Here is a 16,683-nt window from a genome sequence, read left to right as displayed (position 1 = left end):
ATTAGAGATATCGTGATAATCATGCATGATTAAGGTATTTAAGAGTATAAATAAGAATCTTACTTTAGAGAATTACAGCATAATCAGTTTTAAGTATAGTTCGCCCACCATTTCTAGATTCCTTCTTGGCTTGGTGCCAAGAATAGTCGATTCATGCTGAAGGGGAGAAAGAAATGAAGGACGTACGAATTGGTCGCCAACATGCGAAATCACGTGCTTTCTTGTCTGTCGCTGTACTAATACTAGCTTGATTTTTGTTGTTCTCTTTTTGCATTATTTTTTTATTATTAATTTGTATGATGGATCCAGTACAGTCAACAAGTTCTGTTGTTACACATTTCAGTAGCTCTTGCAAAAGAATATTGAATAATGTGCTGACATTCTGCAATAAAGAATCGTCAGAAGGCCGTCTTCTTGTTCCCCTTTCTCAAGTCATAAAATGCAAGTGCAATTGCGGGCGTATCGGGGTCGACTGTTAAAAGAATTCGTAGGGAATCAAAAGGTGAAGGTAAGCCAAAATTTAAATCTCCAAAAAAAGGGCCAGAGAAAGAAAACCATTGAAACCGTAGCTTTGAATGATTTTGATGTAGACGTTATAAGAAGAGCTATTCACGAATTTTACGTGGTCGAGAAAAGAGTGCCAACTGTTCTGAAATTGATTCCTGTGCTTAAAGAAAAAATTAATTTTCCTTGGAAAAGAAAAACTGTAAGGAAAATACTTCATGAAATCGGATTTTGTTTTAAAAAGTCCTAGAATAAAAGGAAACCTATCATGGAGCGAAGTGACATTGTTTTATGTAGAACGCAGTATTTGCACGTATTAACACTCTATGTACATTTTTCCAACTGTTATACAAGCAAAATAGTTACACTTTAAAAACAGCAATGTTCGTAAAAGAAAAGCTAAATTTTCCGACCTGTAATAATAAACAAACTCAGTTTGTTTATTATTACATCCCAGAAGACAGACTGATTACCCTATTATCGGAATGGATTCTCCTTTTTCTGACATGCGCAGAAGTGTCGAGGGACCTCAAATCGGTGGGCGAACTATATACTTATATTATTGTATTATTTTAACTCTGACTGACTGTCAGGAACTCCCTTAAGATGGGAATTAAGCTTATTGTATTGTATGTACATATTTATGATATCTAATAAAATTTGCTTTTGTATCTAACTAAGACTATCTGTGATTTTTGGAATCTGATGCACCTCTTATAAAAGTAATACGAACCTATGCGGGAGACTAGAGAAAAGTAGAGTTTGTCCACGTCTGCAAAGTTGCAAGGTATTACTTAATTACTGTCTTGAGATCACCTCTTGATTGAAAATATTGTTTAATCTAATAGCGCTAAGTGGCGCAGCGAAATATAAATATTCTTGGTGTTTTACGAGAGGTAGATCTCAGACACGCTGATACTTGGTGTTAACTCGATCCTGAGGCAATTCCATTGTGCCCCCCCCCCCCCAGAGGTACCACGTGATACCCATATGAGTGTTTAAACGGGGATCTGACCCAGAGACAAAAGGATAGTTATATGAGCAGAAAGTATGACACAACACTTCCATATGTCAGCAAGGATTATCCCTCGGTTCCTATTGAGGCTGTCTTTTGAACGGATTACTACAGCTTCTTTGAAGTTTTGGGTACAAAAGTCTTCCTAAATATGGCATAGAACTTTTGTCCCATGTAATGTTGTGATTAGTATTTGAGAAATGAAGGACTAATCTGGAATTACCTTTTCTGTTATTGACTTCTCCGATGTGTTCTTTTTTTCTCATCTCCAAACTTCTGGAAGTTTGCCCTATGTAATTTAACCCACATGAACAAGGAATGTTGTAAACGCCAGGATGTTTGAAGAAAGCATTGTTATCCTTTGGTGATCTTAACAGGTTGTGGACTGTCTTAATTGGTTTAAAAGTTACTCTTATCTCATATGGTTTGGGAGGTGTTTCAATCTTCTGTGAAACTGTCCCAACATAAGGATTGGCAATGGAAGATTTGTATTGTTTCTTTGGGTTGCTGTTGGGAGGGGGTTGGAGAAAAGTATCTTTTGAATTAAATTTTTTGGATGGCCGTTGTCTTTCAGGGTTTCTGATATGTGAGTTAATTCATCTTTGAGAGTTTTCTCTTCTGTTATGATGCAGCTAGCTCTATTTTTGAGCATATGTATGATACTCACCTTTTGAGAGATATGGTGTGAAGAAGAAAAGTGCAGATACTGGTCAGTGTGAGTTGGTTTGCGGTAAACTGTTAGGTTAATATGTCCATCCAATTGTTTTGTAATTAAGATATCTGAAAATGGTAAATTGAGAGAGGTAAAAAATTTGGACCTGTCTGTAAAATTTGAATCCACGTAGTGACTACTGGTCACCACACAGGTCTGGTGTGTTTCATCTACAGAGTAAGGCCTCTGGCTACCGTTCCTCCTTTCTTCTCACATGCAGTGCAAGTGATGACTCTGCTGGGCATGCTCAACATGTTGTTATTGAACTGGGAAGCCAGTATCTGCTCCGTTTGAAGTGTACAGCAGTATAAATCAGCTTTCTGCAGTCTGGTTGTCAGTTAGCACTTTGGAAGTGAACCTGATAGTCATGCATTTGTTGGAGGCTTCTCAATGAGCTAGTGGAAACTGAAGTTTCTCACCCCCAAACAGCATATCCCTACTCTTAAAGTTTCCTTTATCAGCACTCTTATATTAAAGATGGTCATACAAATATTAATGTTTTTACTAAGAATATAAAAATAATCTTCCATAAAAATGACAAAAAAAAAATGTAACAAAGCTCATCAAAAATAATAAACGTGTTACAAAAATTTCCATTAAAAAGCACTTCATCCATTTTACCAGCATTTGATTGCATCAGCACAACTGTTAATCATATGTGTATCACCATTCAAAGGTATATCTAAACCTGATCTGCTTTTCTTTGCTACATTTACACATTGTGTAAAAAGAAGGAACATACTTTTGTCAATGTTGGAAATTTTTTTACTTGGTTATACTATAAATTAAAGATGCCAAGAAATTATATTCTTGGTTTAATCCTTTATCCAAGTGTAAGCAAACAAAGTTTGCACCTGAATTTTCTTCAGCACTGGGAAAGTTGTATATAGAGGGTAATGACTTCACATCACTGCAATTGCATTATGGGATACTGAGGCAAGTGATGTGAAGTCATTACCCTCTATATACAACTTTCCCAGTGCTGAAGATAATTCAGGTGCAAACTTTGTTTGCTTACACTTGGATAAAGGATTAAACCAAGAATATAATTTCTTGGCATCTCTAATTTATACTTTTGTCAAATCTTGATATCCCTTGCCTAAAGGCTGGGTGGAGTGACAATGACAGGGTGAATTTGTAATACTGTTAAAACTCAGGACTGTCTTATTCTCAAGAAATAGCCTACAACACTCTCACTTTTGATAATGTCCAATGATTTCAGCTTTCTCTTCTTGGGCTGACTTCCATCCGTATTATCCTGGCACAAACATGTTACATCAGTATCCTTCTTAGCCCCTAAAAAAAACGTCTTTTTTGAAAATATTACTTCTCTCCTACTCAACTCTTAGCGCACTATCATTTCAGATCTGATCAACCTTGGAATATTGTTCTCACATTTGGGCTTGTACACCCAAACCTCCATAAGAATTCTTTATGATATACAGAAGTGGATGATCTGCTTATTAGGCAACTCTTCTCTCATAGACTGCCCTCAATCAATTTCCCATTTCTTCTGTTTCTGCATTATGCCTTTTATGGCCTCTGCACCCCTAAATTCGCCACTACTATTCTTCTGCTTTTTTCTAATCATGTAAGAACTACAGCAGCAGCCACTAGCCAATACTACATTTTCCAACTCTAAACATACTAAACAAATTTCTCATCTTCTTCCTTCAATTTCATTCACCTGTGTTCTTCAGAACAATCCCTTCCTATACTGTTTTTCTTACTGAATACAATCCCAGGCTCAACAAACATACCAATGGATTACTTCTTTCGCCTTAATCACTTATCCACCATATGATATTGCGATATTGTTCTAGGTTTGTATCGAGCCATTAAAACACACGCACACACAGCAGTCTTTTGAAAGATGCATTTTGCTTAGGGAATGGACATTTTGAAGAGTGACTTCTGAAATTTTGTGTGAATCTCAATTTTTATAGAATTGTATGAATTGTCTGGACTGAAATAGTATATAATGAATTAAATGGAATGTGATGATATTCTTGGCAGAACAATTATTAGTGGATTAAATAACATCATTTATGAGAGGGATTAATGTGAATTAATCTTGATAATGCAAAATGTTTTATTTATCGTTTAATTTTTTAATATCTGGGATGATTTGAGGCTGTTGGTGTCCTGTAAAGTGAGTTTCCTGCAGGTATACTCACCCTTATAAACAAATCAATTCATCTTCCTTATGTGTTAAGCTTAATCATCTGTCATGGCTAAGTAATTTGGCTTTATAGAAACTATTAATTCTGTAATTGGATGGTTATTCCTGTCTGCTGTGTCTATTTATTCCATGTATTTTCTTGCCAATGATGAAAAACTCGAATTCACAAGAGGAAAATGCCACCACCTCCCTATGAGACTGGTTAATTCAACTCTCTATTGTTCTTTGCTATCATAGGCATGATTTGAACACAGGTCAAAGGGCATTATGATTACCCTCTCAGTTATGGAGATCTGCTAACAAATCTGTAAGCTTATGATAAAGTATTTGTTTGTCTAATTTTTTGTAGGAATGTTTGAAACCCAGTTATTAAAGGTGCCACAATGCACATATTTTGTCACCAAATCGATACGAATATTATAAGAGCTCAACTATATTATATGACTAAATATGTTACACCATATATCATAACTTAATTGTTGGTTAAATGGCATTATTTCATGTTACACAGAAAGTCATATGTCTTCCTTTGATTGAGAAATGTCATAACTAATAGCCGTTGCATATGTTTTAAAAATGTATTAACTGTTTTGTAAGATATGCTTACACAGTTCATAGTTTGATTTCTCAGATTTTCCAGCGTTATGAATCTTGGAGAGACCATTATGCGATGATGATCATGAAATGTTCTTCGCTACCTTAGGAAGTGATGTAATCTAGTATTCTTGAGCTTGTTAATTAGGTGTTTTTTGGAATCTGATTATTCTATAAATGGCAGTATTAACTGCAGAAAAATAATTGCTATCTCATATTTGCTCCTGTAATAATATGGAACCTACCAAACAAAACAAATTCTTGTAATATTTGGACTTTTGATCAGTGTTCTCAATGTGATCATATCATATATAAGCTGTGCAGTTTTATTACAACTCTAAAACACAGGGATGACCATAACAGTTTATCTGCATTTCAAATGTTTTATAATAGATATAACTATTACTGTACAAGGTTATATCTTCAGTATCTGTAATAAAAATTAAACTGTTAAAAAAGGTTTGCTGCTATATGCATGGTTTTGTCATATTGTTAATGTGGTGTTTGGTAACTTATGTAATTACTTATCTTCGGTGTGATATGAGTAATCATGTCAGACTGTAAGCTGGGGAAACACAGTAAGAGGCACCATTTATTGAAAAACTTAAACATCTCATCTCGTCCACACATATTTGTAATATGTATTGAAACACAATTGAATTATGTAATATGTTTTCGACTGTCCTCATGAATATTCATTTTACAGGCATGACTTTAGTGATGCAAGCTTTGAAATCAAAGATTAATCAGGCTATGTTGGAACGTATTCAATTCTTAGTAGGAAAGCAAGAAGCAGATTGTACAAAGGTGGATTTTTCTGGAAATAATGCTGTAAGTGAATCATATCCAATACTTTAATAGTTTCCTTTAAATTGGTTACACAATTATCTGTATTTCCATTCTGAGATCAAATATTTGTTAGGAAGTTTAGACTTCTTGTGAAAGTTGCCAGAAGCTTCTTGTTTGTTTATTAATTTTAGGTAACAGTGCATTTTAGCTAAATATGTTTGGCACATTTCATTGGTTACTTTAGAACTTTGCCTTTCTCTCTCTTCTTCCGACTTAATTTCATTTGAAGATAATAGAACATAGTTTGATCTCCTATTTACAGAAAATTGCACATTCATGTTTACTGCAACATTCAAACATTCCACCTATTGATATGTTTTTGATAGCATCAAATTATAGGATATTTTGAAAATGTGATCATCATAAATGACAGCTGCAGATTATACTGATGAATGCATCTTTATTTAACCCTTTAACTACTGAGAACATATTATTACGGGTTTTGAAATACACGCCTGCTTTGCTGAGCCCATATATGTACAGTTGGCACTCCTCCCATATTCAGACAATTTTTTAGTATGGAAAGAATTGTAAGATATTCAAACTTCGTGAGTAGGTTCCTCCAATTATTGCCAACCATTTGAAGTTTATTTGACTTGGGTTTCTGTCCTTGTATGACATCTAAAGAGAAAAATTTGAACTGGTGCAACTAATCATATGCGGCATGATGCATAAACCATGTGACTGCAAGAATAAATATCTGCGTTATCTTACTGATGATCAAATTGACAAATTGTTAACAACAAATGAGACGGGTGAAGAATTATCCAAGTTAAGTGAATCGTGTACTTCAGATGAAGATGATCCTGATGATGTAAGTGTTACAACCGAGCAAGATAGTGACAAAAGTGTCGATACGAACGTTCATAAGCGAATGTATACCGAAGATGTATTGTTGAAGTGGCGTGATGATGCATTTACTCCAACTGTACATAAATTTGATAGCAGTAATTCAGGAAATAACACTGATTCTTCAGCTTTGGATATTTTTGAACAATTTTTTGCCATAGAACTAATGACAACAATAGCTGACGAAACAAACAAACTCCGTTCCTTCATCACAAATAATAGACCATCTACACCATCTTCACGACTGAAACAGTGGAAAAACACCACCTCTCAAGAACTTTATGTTTTTCTAGCTATTACAAAAAACTATTTTTTCACCTTCTGGATATGACCATACTCTAAATTCCAACTGTTTCTATAATGTAAAATTTGGAAAAAAACACAAACTTAGCAGACTACCAACTCATGCTTATCAGGGAAATAATTCAAAAGTACCGTATCCCCAGAACAACAGGGAGGTTGAAAGGACGTCCATCACCTGGAGGTCAACCACTGCATCTCAAAGAAAGGCATTTCCCTTCTCTTGTACCTTCTACTGAGAAGAAGAAGAAAGCAGCTTGAGTTTGTTATGTCTGTTCCAATACCACTCTTGAGCAGAAGAAGTGTCGTAAGAGCCGGTATATTTGCACCAAATGTGACATTGGACTCTGAGTACAGTCCTGTTTTTGAAAAATATCATTCCATGCTAAATTTTTAGCATTTTCATACCCTGGCACTTGGTAGGCTTAGTAATAATTGTGTTGCAAATAATAGTACTCTTTATATATTTTGATTAATTTCTACATAAATTAATGTGTGTAATTTGAATAATGAAGTGGACACCCCTTGATTATGCAAATTTTATAAAACACTATTATTGCCATTTTGTTGAGTGAACAAGTGTATATCAAGAATGTATGATGCTGTCTGGACTTCTTACTTCAGTAAGAATTTTAATTGATTTTATTTATAAATTTTTTTGCAAAATTAATTCAGCACATGGGACAATGTCAGTAGAATATAAAATCAGCAGTTAAAGGGTTAATATAGTTATGGATGAAATATTTATGAAATAGAATTTATATGGAATAAAATAAATAAAATATAAAATTAAAACCAAAAAAAAGGGAGAGGGGTACACATGAATGATGTGTGCAAGTAGTGCTTATAATGAAATATTGATGCAAGTAGTGCTTATAATGAACATGACTTGAAAATCAATTATTTAAAATACATACAGGCAATAATTGGAAGTTTTTTTTCCCCACTTGGTTAGACTATAATAAATTTAATTTGATCCTTTATCCAAGTGTAACCAAACAAAGTTTGCTTCTGAAGTATCTTCAGGACTGAGGCGAATCGTGGTAAAGGTGGACCAAGCTCTCATCACTCCATGTCATAGTATCTCCCATAATGCAAAGTCATCTCCTTGCAGACATGTATAATGCTATGCATTAACGGAAGGGCCACTACCCAGAGCGGTTTTGACCTTTATTGAGGTCTCTTCAGTGGGAGCCAGACCCAGAGGTGGCGATACCAAGGTGGAAGCAATGGAGAGGTTATCTTTACATATACGAGTTGCCAAAAGGTGTCTCACCTTATTATTAAATTACTCTAGATTGAGAGAAAGATGTTGGAAGTTTTTTTCTTTACTTGGTTAGACTATAATAAATTTAGTTTATTATAGTCTAACCAGAAGCTTCTTTTTTTTTCCTTTATCCAAGTGTAAGCAAGCAAAGCTTGCACCTGAAGTATCTTCAGGACATCTTTTGGCAACTTGTATAGGTAAAGATGACTTCTCCATTGCTACCACCTTGGTATCACACCTCTGGATCTGGCTCCCATTGATGAGACCTCAATAATGGCCAAAACCGGTCTTGGATAGTGGCCCTGCCTTTAATGCATAGCATTATACATGTCTGCAAGAAGATGTGCTTTGCATTATAGGAGATACTAAGACAAGGAGTGATGAGAGCTTGGTCCACCTTTACCACAAGTTGCCTCAGTCCTGAAGATACTTCAGGTGCAAACTTTGTTTGCTTACACTTGGATAAAGGATTAATCTAAATTTATTATTCAGGCAGTAATCTTTAAATGGAAATATCATCACAGAGAAAAATTGTAAATAATATGTAAATTGCAAACAACCACCACCATCAAGTTCCTCCAAATTAATGTATTATTTATCAGATTCAAATATTTGCAGTTCTTATATTTTGGTCATCTGAGGAGCTTCTTGCTATATCAATTCACCTAGATCTTTGGCTTGCTCTGGGTCTTTTCCCTTCAATTCTGGCATCAAATACCTTTTGCTTGCCTGTCTTCTCCTATTTTGTTTGAGTGACCATGATACCCAAGATTAGCTCTGCTCTGTGTCCGGACAGTTCATCGGCGACAATTCATCACGGGAAAATTGATTGCCGACAATTCACTGTGGGACAATTAATCTCGGAGACTATTCATCACGAGGAAAATCCATCGCAGAGACTATTCAACTTGAAAATTCATCGCAGGAAAATTAATTGCACAAATTCATCGCGGATGTATGTTTAAAAAAATTTCCCACATAAAAAATATTTTAAAAAAAATGTTTCTTTTAAAAAATATCAGTTGTTTGCATTTTACCTTATAAAAAACTGTTATTTAAACTACTGATGATAGTTTGTTAATTTCAACCTGAAATATTTATTTTTAAAAAATTTAAGAAATATTTAATATTATTTAATATTTTGATTATATTTAGCATTTTGAAAATTTTTATTCCATATAAAGTTATTCATCGTGGATATATGTGAAAAAAAAAAAAGAAATATTTCTCATAAAAGACATTTAAAAACAAAAAATAAGAAATAACTGGCCTGGTTGGCCGAGTGGATAGTGTATCTGCTCTCCAGCCAAAAGGCTGCTGGTTTGAATCTCGCCGTGGAAATCAATATTTGTGATTGTCATTGGAAATACAAGTGGTGGTAGATGGTGTTGATGTAGTTGCAGTCAGTTGGTGATTGAATGTTGAAGACAGTTGTAGATCAGGTGCCTTCCCTCGATGAGTACTTGGATTATTAAAATAATAATATTTTGATTATACGAGGGTATTCTGAATCCTTCTCGACCATAGATGGCAACGCTATCAGCAAGTTTTTTTTTTTTTTTTAAGTTGGTACGTCTGTCATAAGCATCCATATGAAATTGCAAGTCATTCTATCAAGTAGTTTGTTTTATACAGTTGTCTGAAGCAAAAGTGTTGTCTATTTCCCTTGAAATGGATAAAACTGAGTATCGTGCGGTTATAAAATTCTTTGTAAAAGAAGGTTTAACGACAAAAGAAATTCATTTGAAGCTCATAAAAGTTTATAGTCACTCTTCTCTTTCATTCTCCACAATTAAGAAATTGGCTGCCTAGTTTAAACATGACTGCACCAGCCTTGGAGATGATCCACTTGAAGGATGTCCAAAAAGTGTAACAACACCAGAAATCATTGATCAAGGGCATAATATGATAAGCATCATATCTGTGGTCTCCAGTCCGTAGATAGTGTTTCATTTTAAACTCTGCTCTCAGATCCATAAGCTAAAATTGGATTCTATAATCTTCTCCAAGTCTTCTTTTCTACAGATCGTTCTCCTCACATCTAATCTCAGGCTTATACCCTGTGACCTTTGCCATCCTAATTTACTCTTACATAGACTGTGCTTCAACAGAATAGGGTGGTCAATTCTTATAACTGTAGTATCCTATGCATTACATGTGTTCTTCTATGCTGTTTTTAGGGATGTTTTCTCCTGAAATATAAATTTTCAGGAGAAACCCCTTTTCACTTCTGTATGAAACCGTCTAACTCATTATTTGATTGAAAACACGTGATAAAGCTCCAAACATCATAGACTGGATTGGAACCATGTCATTCGAACTAAAGGATTGAGCTCAGCTACAAAGGCTTCACCCTATGGCAGTTCCAATCAGGATGACCTCTGGAATTTTTATGCCCCCCCCCCTCTTTTTATTTTATTTTATTTATTTATTATTATTTTTTATTTTATTTTTTTTTTTTTTCCATGGTGAGATTACTGTTTTTTTTTTACTCTCTCTCTCTCTCTCTCTCTCTCTCTCTCTTGGTGCAAACATGTGCACTGACTAATGACTGAAATAATCCTCGCTGGAATGAGGACCTGTATTCCTTACTCCATTCAAAATGTGCTTGTGCATTCCATGATAAAAATGCAGCAAATATTGAGTATCTTAAGCCATCTTCTCATTCATTTTACATTACAGCATGAAACCAGTTTTTTTAGGTAACAGTTCCAAAGCATATTTCATAAGAAGAAATGTAATAAGTTGGCCTCCTGCTGAATTGGCAGTCAGGCCTACTTGTCCCTCATTAAGGATGTTGAGTATAGTTTTTGCCCTCCCTTATTTCCATCTCCCTGACATCGCGATGGGACCATGTTTACCACTTACAAGGATTGGGTTAAACTCTTGGCATCAGTATATTCTTCTAGGTCTTGTTTAGATGACCAAGAAATATCACCCTGCTTCAGAATAAGCTGTCCATTGCATATATTCCCTAATCTTTTGTCAGAAGGACATCAGGAAAATCCTGATAAATTTTGATACTAATAAATTTCCTGGTTTAGATGGTATTTCTCTAGCTGTGTTCAGGACATGTTCTCTAGAATTAACATCCATCCTGCATTGTTTATACAAGCTGTTGTATTCGTCTTGTATTAGCTTGGAAGCAAGCCTTTACCAGACTGTATCTAAAAAAGGAGATAAGTCAGCTATCAAACTATTTTCTCAATGCTCTCACCCCAGTATTCTCACAAGTCGAGAAGATTATCAACAAATAGCTTCTCTACTTTGAGACCTTTCAGTTAATATGTGCTTACCTTTATGATTTTGCCTATTATTATTTTGCAGCATACCTCATGACATCGTCTGCCTTTGGCTATGGGTTTCTCGAAATCTTTCAGTGGCCCATGTCCAAAGTTGAATAAGGTTAATAAGGTCTGCTGAAGAACAATAATAGGAGAAATCATATAGATATTTCAAAGGCATTTAATTATGTACGGCATTGAAGCCTTCTCTGAACAGGATACTATCTTATAGTTGCTCTCTCCTGTTTATGGTTTCCTCTCATCAGATTTCTTTATCAGTCCTAGAGTACCCTAGGTTTCTATACTCTCTCACCTATACCTTTTCTCTACATCAGCAACCTTCTGACTTCAAATCCTATTAATAGTTTTGGTAATTACAATACTCTCCATTTCTCTTCATTTGAGATGCCATCAAGTACGCAAATGATTAAAACCTCAAGAACTTCCGTCACCATTGATTTTCAATGCTGATCTCTTCACTATCCTGAAGCAGTATGTAGCCAGCTTGGTGATTTTTATTACTATTAAAACTAGAGGGTTTTCTTTTTATCTGCAAGAAAGAGCCTACTTCAATGCCATTTTTGATAGCGTTCCAATAACCTTTCAAGATCCTGGCACAAACATATTACACTGGTTTTTTTTTTTTTTTTTTTTTTTTTTTTTTTAAGTTAGCTTTATCTTTTTTGCTGATTCCTCTCTCTCTTGGACTTTATAAACTTATCAGCTAGCTTTCTGATATGTTGTAATTTATAAGTTGCTATCTTCATTTAAAATTGTATCCTAATAGCTAGAATATGTAACTTTTGTGTATCTTCACTATTGAGAATATGCAGATGCATTTTCTACTTCCATTTCTATTTTCAGACTGCCTTTTTATTGCTGATTTTTATACTAGTTCTGATTACAGCACAATTTATCTAAAGAACCTTTGTCAACTTATATCAAAGAGGATCACTAAGCTTTTTTCTCTCATTTAACTAACCATACTAATTTAAAGTAGTATGCTCTGCTTGTGTGCATGTTTGCGCGCGCACACACACACACACACACACACACACACACACACACACACACACACACACACACACACACACACACACACACACACACACACACACACACACACACATTCCTGAGTGCTAATACAGTTTTTTTTTTGTTCTTTTTTTCTGACCAAGTTTAAGGTAGTTTGTCCAAATGACATCTACTACCATTGATGTCATTTGTTCATTCCCCTCATTTTTTGTTTCCATGATCAAATTTCTATAACTGTTGCTGTAATTTATGTCAAAGGAACAAAAATTATGTGAAACTGGTATGCACATAAATAACTTGTCTAAACTTAATTATTTACAAGCCTACATTTTGCCTACATCTAGCATTATCAGAGGCATTTCATACAGTAGTAGTTAGTGAAGCCACTGAATGAAAATGACCTTGAGAATAACATCACGTGCATGGAGGGCAGCAGTGACACTTTTCATTATAATTTCTGTTGCTAGTGGTAATGGGAAGATAGTGAACCAAAATCTATGCATGATCACACTATTAGTTCTGTTGCAGTTGACCATATTCTGTCAAACATGTGCTGCTTCCAGAAAGTCTCTGTTTTAAGCTGTGAAGTAAATGTGTTTCTGAAGTAGCCTAGCTTTCTTCCACCTGATGAAATGCTCTTTCTCAAGGCATGTTGTGCTCATCCAATTTTTGGTTGTCTTCTTCTATCTTATTTTATTTTATTTTATTTTTTTTTGTTCTTTTTTTTCTGACCAAGGTCAAGGTAGTTTGTCCAAAATACCGAGTTCCACTGACAGTGGATGCTGCGGACAGTTGGAAAGCAGAGAGAGAGAGAGAGAGAATCCTGGTGATCCTTGTTTTCAATTTTTCCATTTTGAACTTTGTTCAAAGGCTTGTATGCCATTCTGATTTTGTGTTCTTGAGAAGAAATTTTATTCTATTCCATTTCTTGTTTCTAACTGTAACCCACCCCTCCCATCACCACCAAATAATATGTATATCTGAGTTCTATACTTCACCTTGTTGCTTAATCACTTTTGTTCATATTTATTATTTATCTCTTCAGTATTATTTTTTTTTATCCTGCTCAAATTTAAAGTGATTTAGTTCCTATTAAACATGTACCACCTCTTGTATCCTGACATCTTGAATGAAGATGTCAGTATCAAAACCGACTTAATGAACATGACTTTCTGAATTATTTATGTTCTCTCGCTCTCAGTGTGAATTTATCTGTGTTTTTTTTTTTTTTTTTTAGCTGTAACATGGTATTTTTCTTAGTGGTTACTAGTCTGCATCCTGATTGAATTTTCCCCAAGCCTTTCTCTAGCTTTCTTTTATTTCCTGCTGTACTCTTCCACCAGTGAAGCAGTTAAGTATCCACATTAACAATTTCAATCTAATGAATCATTGTTAATATGGCTGGGATTTTTGCCTTTTGTAACCCCCCTCCCTCAAGTTAGTGCTCTTTCTTAAGTTCCTCTCATGGTTAAATAGTCATCTTTGATTATCATTGCACTGTGTGCATGAACAAATCATACTCTGTGTTTTTTAGACTTTCCAGATTTATGTGCTCTTTTTCCTACCTACCTGGCCCCTACAACATACTTTTCAAGCACAGTATATCATTTAAATTCCCATTTCTTAATGCTATTGAGCTGGCTTCAGTAATCAAAGAAGAGTAAATACTTCATTTAGAGGATTGAAGGGAAGTTTTGTGTTATATGTTGAGTTACAAGTGACAAACAGAAAAAGCTCTAGACTTTGCACTCAGTTTCATGATGGAATATAAATCACTGTTTTAATATGATAATTACAGAAGCATAACTATCTTGCACTGTAGTCACGACTTTCATGAATGCTGGATGACCATCTGCATGCTTATTGCAATATTTTAATAATGATTTTTCTGTTGCAGTCAATTCATATTAATGTACTTCAAATATTCAAGCTACTTGTTAAATGTCTCCTCACTTGGGGGGAAGGGGAGATTCCAATTGGAAGAGTAGATCTGCCAATTCACGATAAGACAGTCACAGAAGTGATCCATCTTATGAAAGTGGTAACTCTCTAATCATATTCTCTCACTAAAGCTGATCAGAGTAGTCTCTTCAAAGATTTCTTCTTTGCATTATCCTCTAGGAATTCCACAAAACCATGCCTCTGTAGTTTATATAGGGATACCATAGGTTCTGCACACATTCACACCACAGTGATTGATTTTGTTCCAAATCAAACTTCTAATAACTACTGACAGCATTTCACAGTATTAAATAATACCAGGCGAAAATAATGTATTGAATTTATGGATACTTCACTGGATTTCTGTGTAGCATCTTCTGTGCACAAATGAACTTATTGATGAAATGCACAGTACTCAATTTGAATATAGTGGGAACAGTTCAAATTGTAGTGAATTTATTGTTGCATTTACTTACTGAAGACATAGGCACCGACTTAGGTGACATAATTTTTTCATTATATATTGATAGGTACTTGTTGTAGAAATCATTGCCAGCATCAAACATGGTATCTGTGACCTGTTTTCCATAGTGACAAATAATATAAAGATTAGCATTGTAAGGGGCCTGCAGCGAGATATAATAATTTTATATTTATTGCATTACGATATTGTATAATTTTCGATTGTGTTATATGTGATTGGTGTGTAGTATCTGGTTAAGTTTTTTAGACTGTGTTATTTTAATCATTTTTCTTGTTCAGCACTCTGGGATAAAATGACAATGAGAGGGTAATCACTGTGTAGTACAAAATCTGATTGGAATAGTGTGAATATTTCAAGAATGGAACAGCGATGTGAATGTAATATATATATGCATAGGGAGGTGTTGCAGGTATTTTTTATTTTTATTTTTTTTTTGAGAGGTTGAATAAAAAAGATAGCAAGTGTGGTTATGCCATAAGTGTGACATGCCAATCAACCATGAGGATTGTTTTGAATCAGAGTATGGAATATGCTGTAGTAAGTGAAATTGAGAGACTCTGTAGCTCAGTTGGTATAGATGAAGCCCTTTGGTCAGAAATGACACGAGGAACCTTTATCTGGTCTCTTAGACTAAAGGTGAGTTAACCAGTCTCATATGAATGTAGAAAGTTTTTCCCTCCTGGAAACTTGGGTTTTTTGTCCCTCAGAACAGACAAACTGGCCAGTGGAACACACACAATTTACAGATAAGGAATACTTGGAGGCATATTGGTAACCACTTTATCCTCACATTACAGTTAGGAAATCCACGGATACTTGGAAGGCTATGGGCACTTGAGTGCCTGTTAATGCCACTGAAGGAAGTGAAATTGAAGACTGAGAAAGAGCATGCAACCATTAAGGAAGTGTACAAAACTAATAGCAAAGAAATGAGTGTGGTTGGCAATAAAAAAAATATGCAAAACTGATGCTGAAAAACAGTGCAATTAACAGTAAAATAGCAATCTGTTACACAAAAAAAAGCACATGACTGATGGTAAGACTGTGACAGTGAATGATAGTGAAAGAGTGGCACAAGATTTGAAAACTGAATTGTTGAAGATGAGCAAGAGATGAAGTACATGTATAGTGTGACATGAAGAGATTTGTAGATATGCATCGAAGAGCGAAAAAGACTGGAATGAATGATAGCTGTTAAGCTATCATTCATTTCAGTTATATTTTACCCAGAACAGTTATATTTGTATAAGAATGCTAGAAATAAGTGATTGGGTGATGACATCCTGAGAGAAATAGAGATTGAAGGGTATGATATTTTTTGTGTAGATAGCAGGGACAAAAAAAGGGAAGTGGAATACTCTTGAAGATAAAAAAAATGTTGTGTGCCCATGTAAGGGAGAAATAGTGGCATTGCTTTTGAGGTAATATGGTGAGGTAGAGTGGGTAGATTAGTAATACATGTTTCTATATCCTGGCAATATGAAGTGCAGTGACAATGAGATGCATAAACATATTAAACAAGTAAATAGGAAAAGGATGATAATTATGGACAATTTTTATTATGGTAATATAGACTGGGATGATGCGAGAGCATACAGAAGTAAAAGAATTTCAAGTTTTTGAGGGACAACTACCATAGGAATTATGTAACAGAAGGCATGCAAGTA

At 34.8% G+C, this 16,683-nt stretch overlaps 1 protein-coding gene across 1 annotated transcript in view; it reads left to right on the top strand.

Annotated features, from left to right (window-relative positions):
- The window catches only part of LOC150102348 (poly [ADP-ribose] polymerase tankyrase-like), a 1,002,656-nt gene that overhangs the window by 396,622 nt on the left and 589,351 nt on the right, over positions 1-16,683 (top strand). Inside the window, 1 exon segment of the mRNA XM_090399561.1 lies at positions 5,714-5,838. Coding sequence (XP_090255687.1) covers positions 5,714-5,838 — 125 coding nt within the window.

Source organism: Typopeltis vanoorti, chromosome 10 (assembly GCF_054136105.1).
Source record: "Typopeltis vanoorti isolate ZY-2024b chromosome 10, IOZ_Tvanoo_1.0, whole genome shotgun sequence".
NCBI lineage: Eukaryota > Metazoa > Arthropoda > Arachnida > Uropygi > Thelyphonidae > Typopeltis > Typopeltis vanoorti.
Note: the sequence above shows the minus strand (reverse complement) of the source record. Positions and strands in the feature narration are given on the sequence as shown.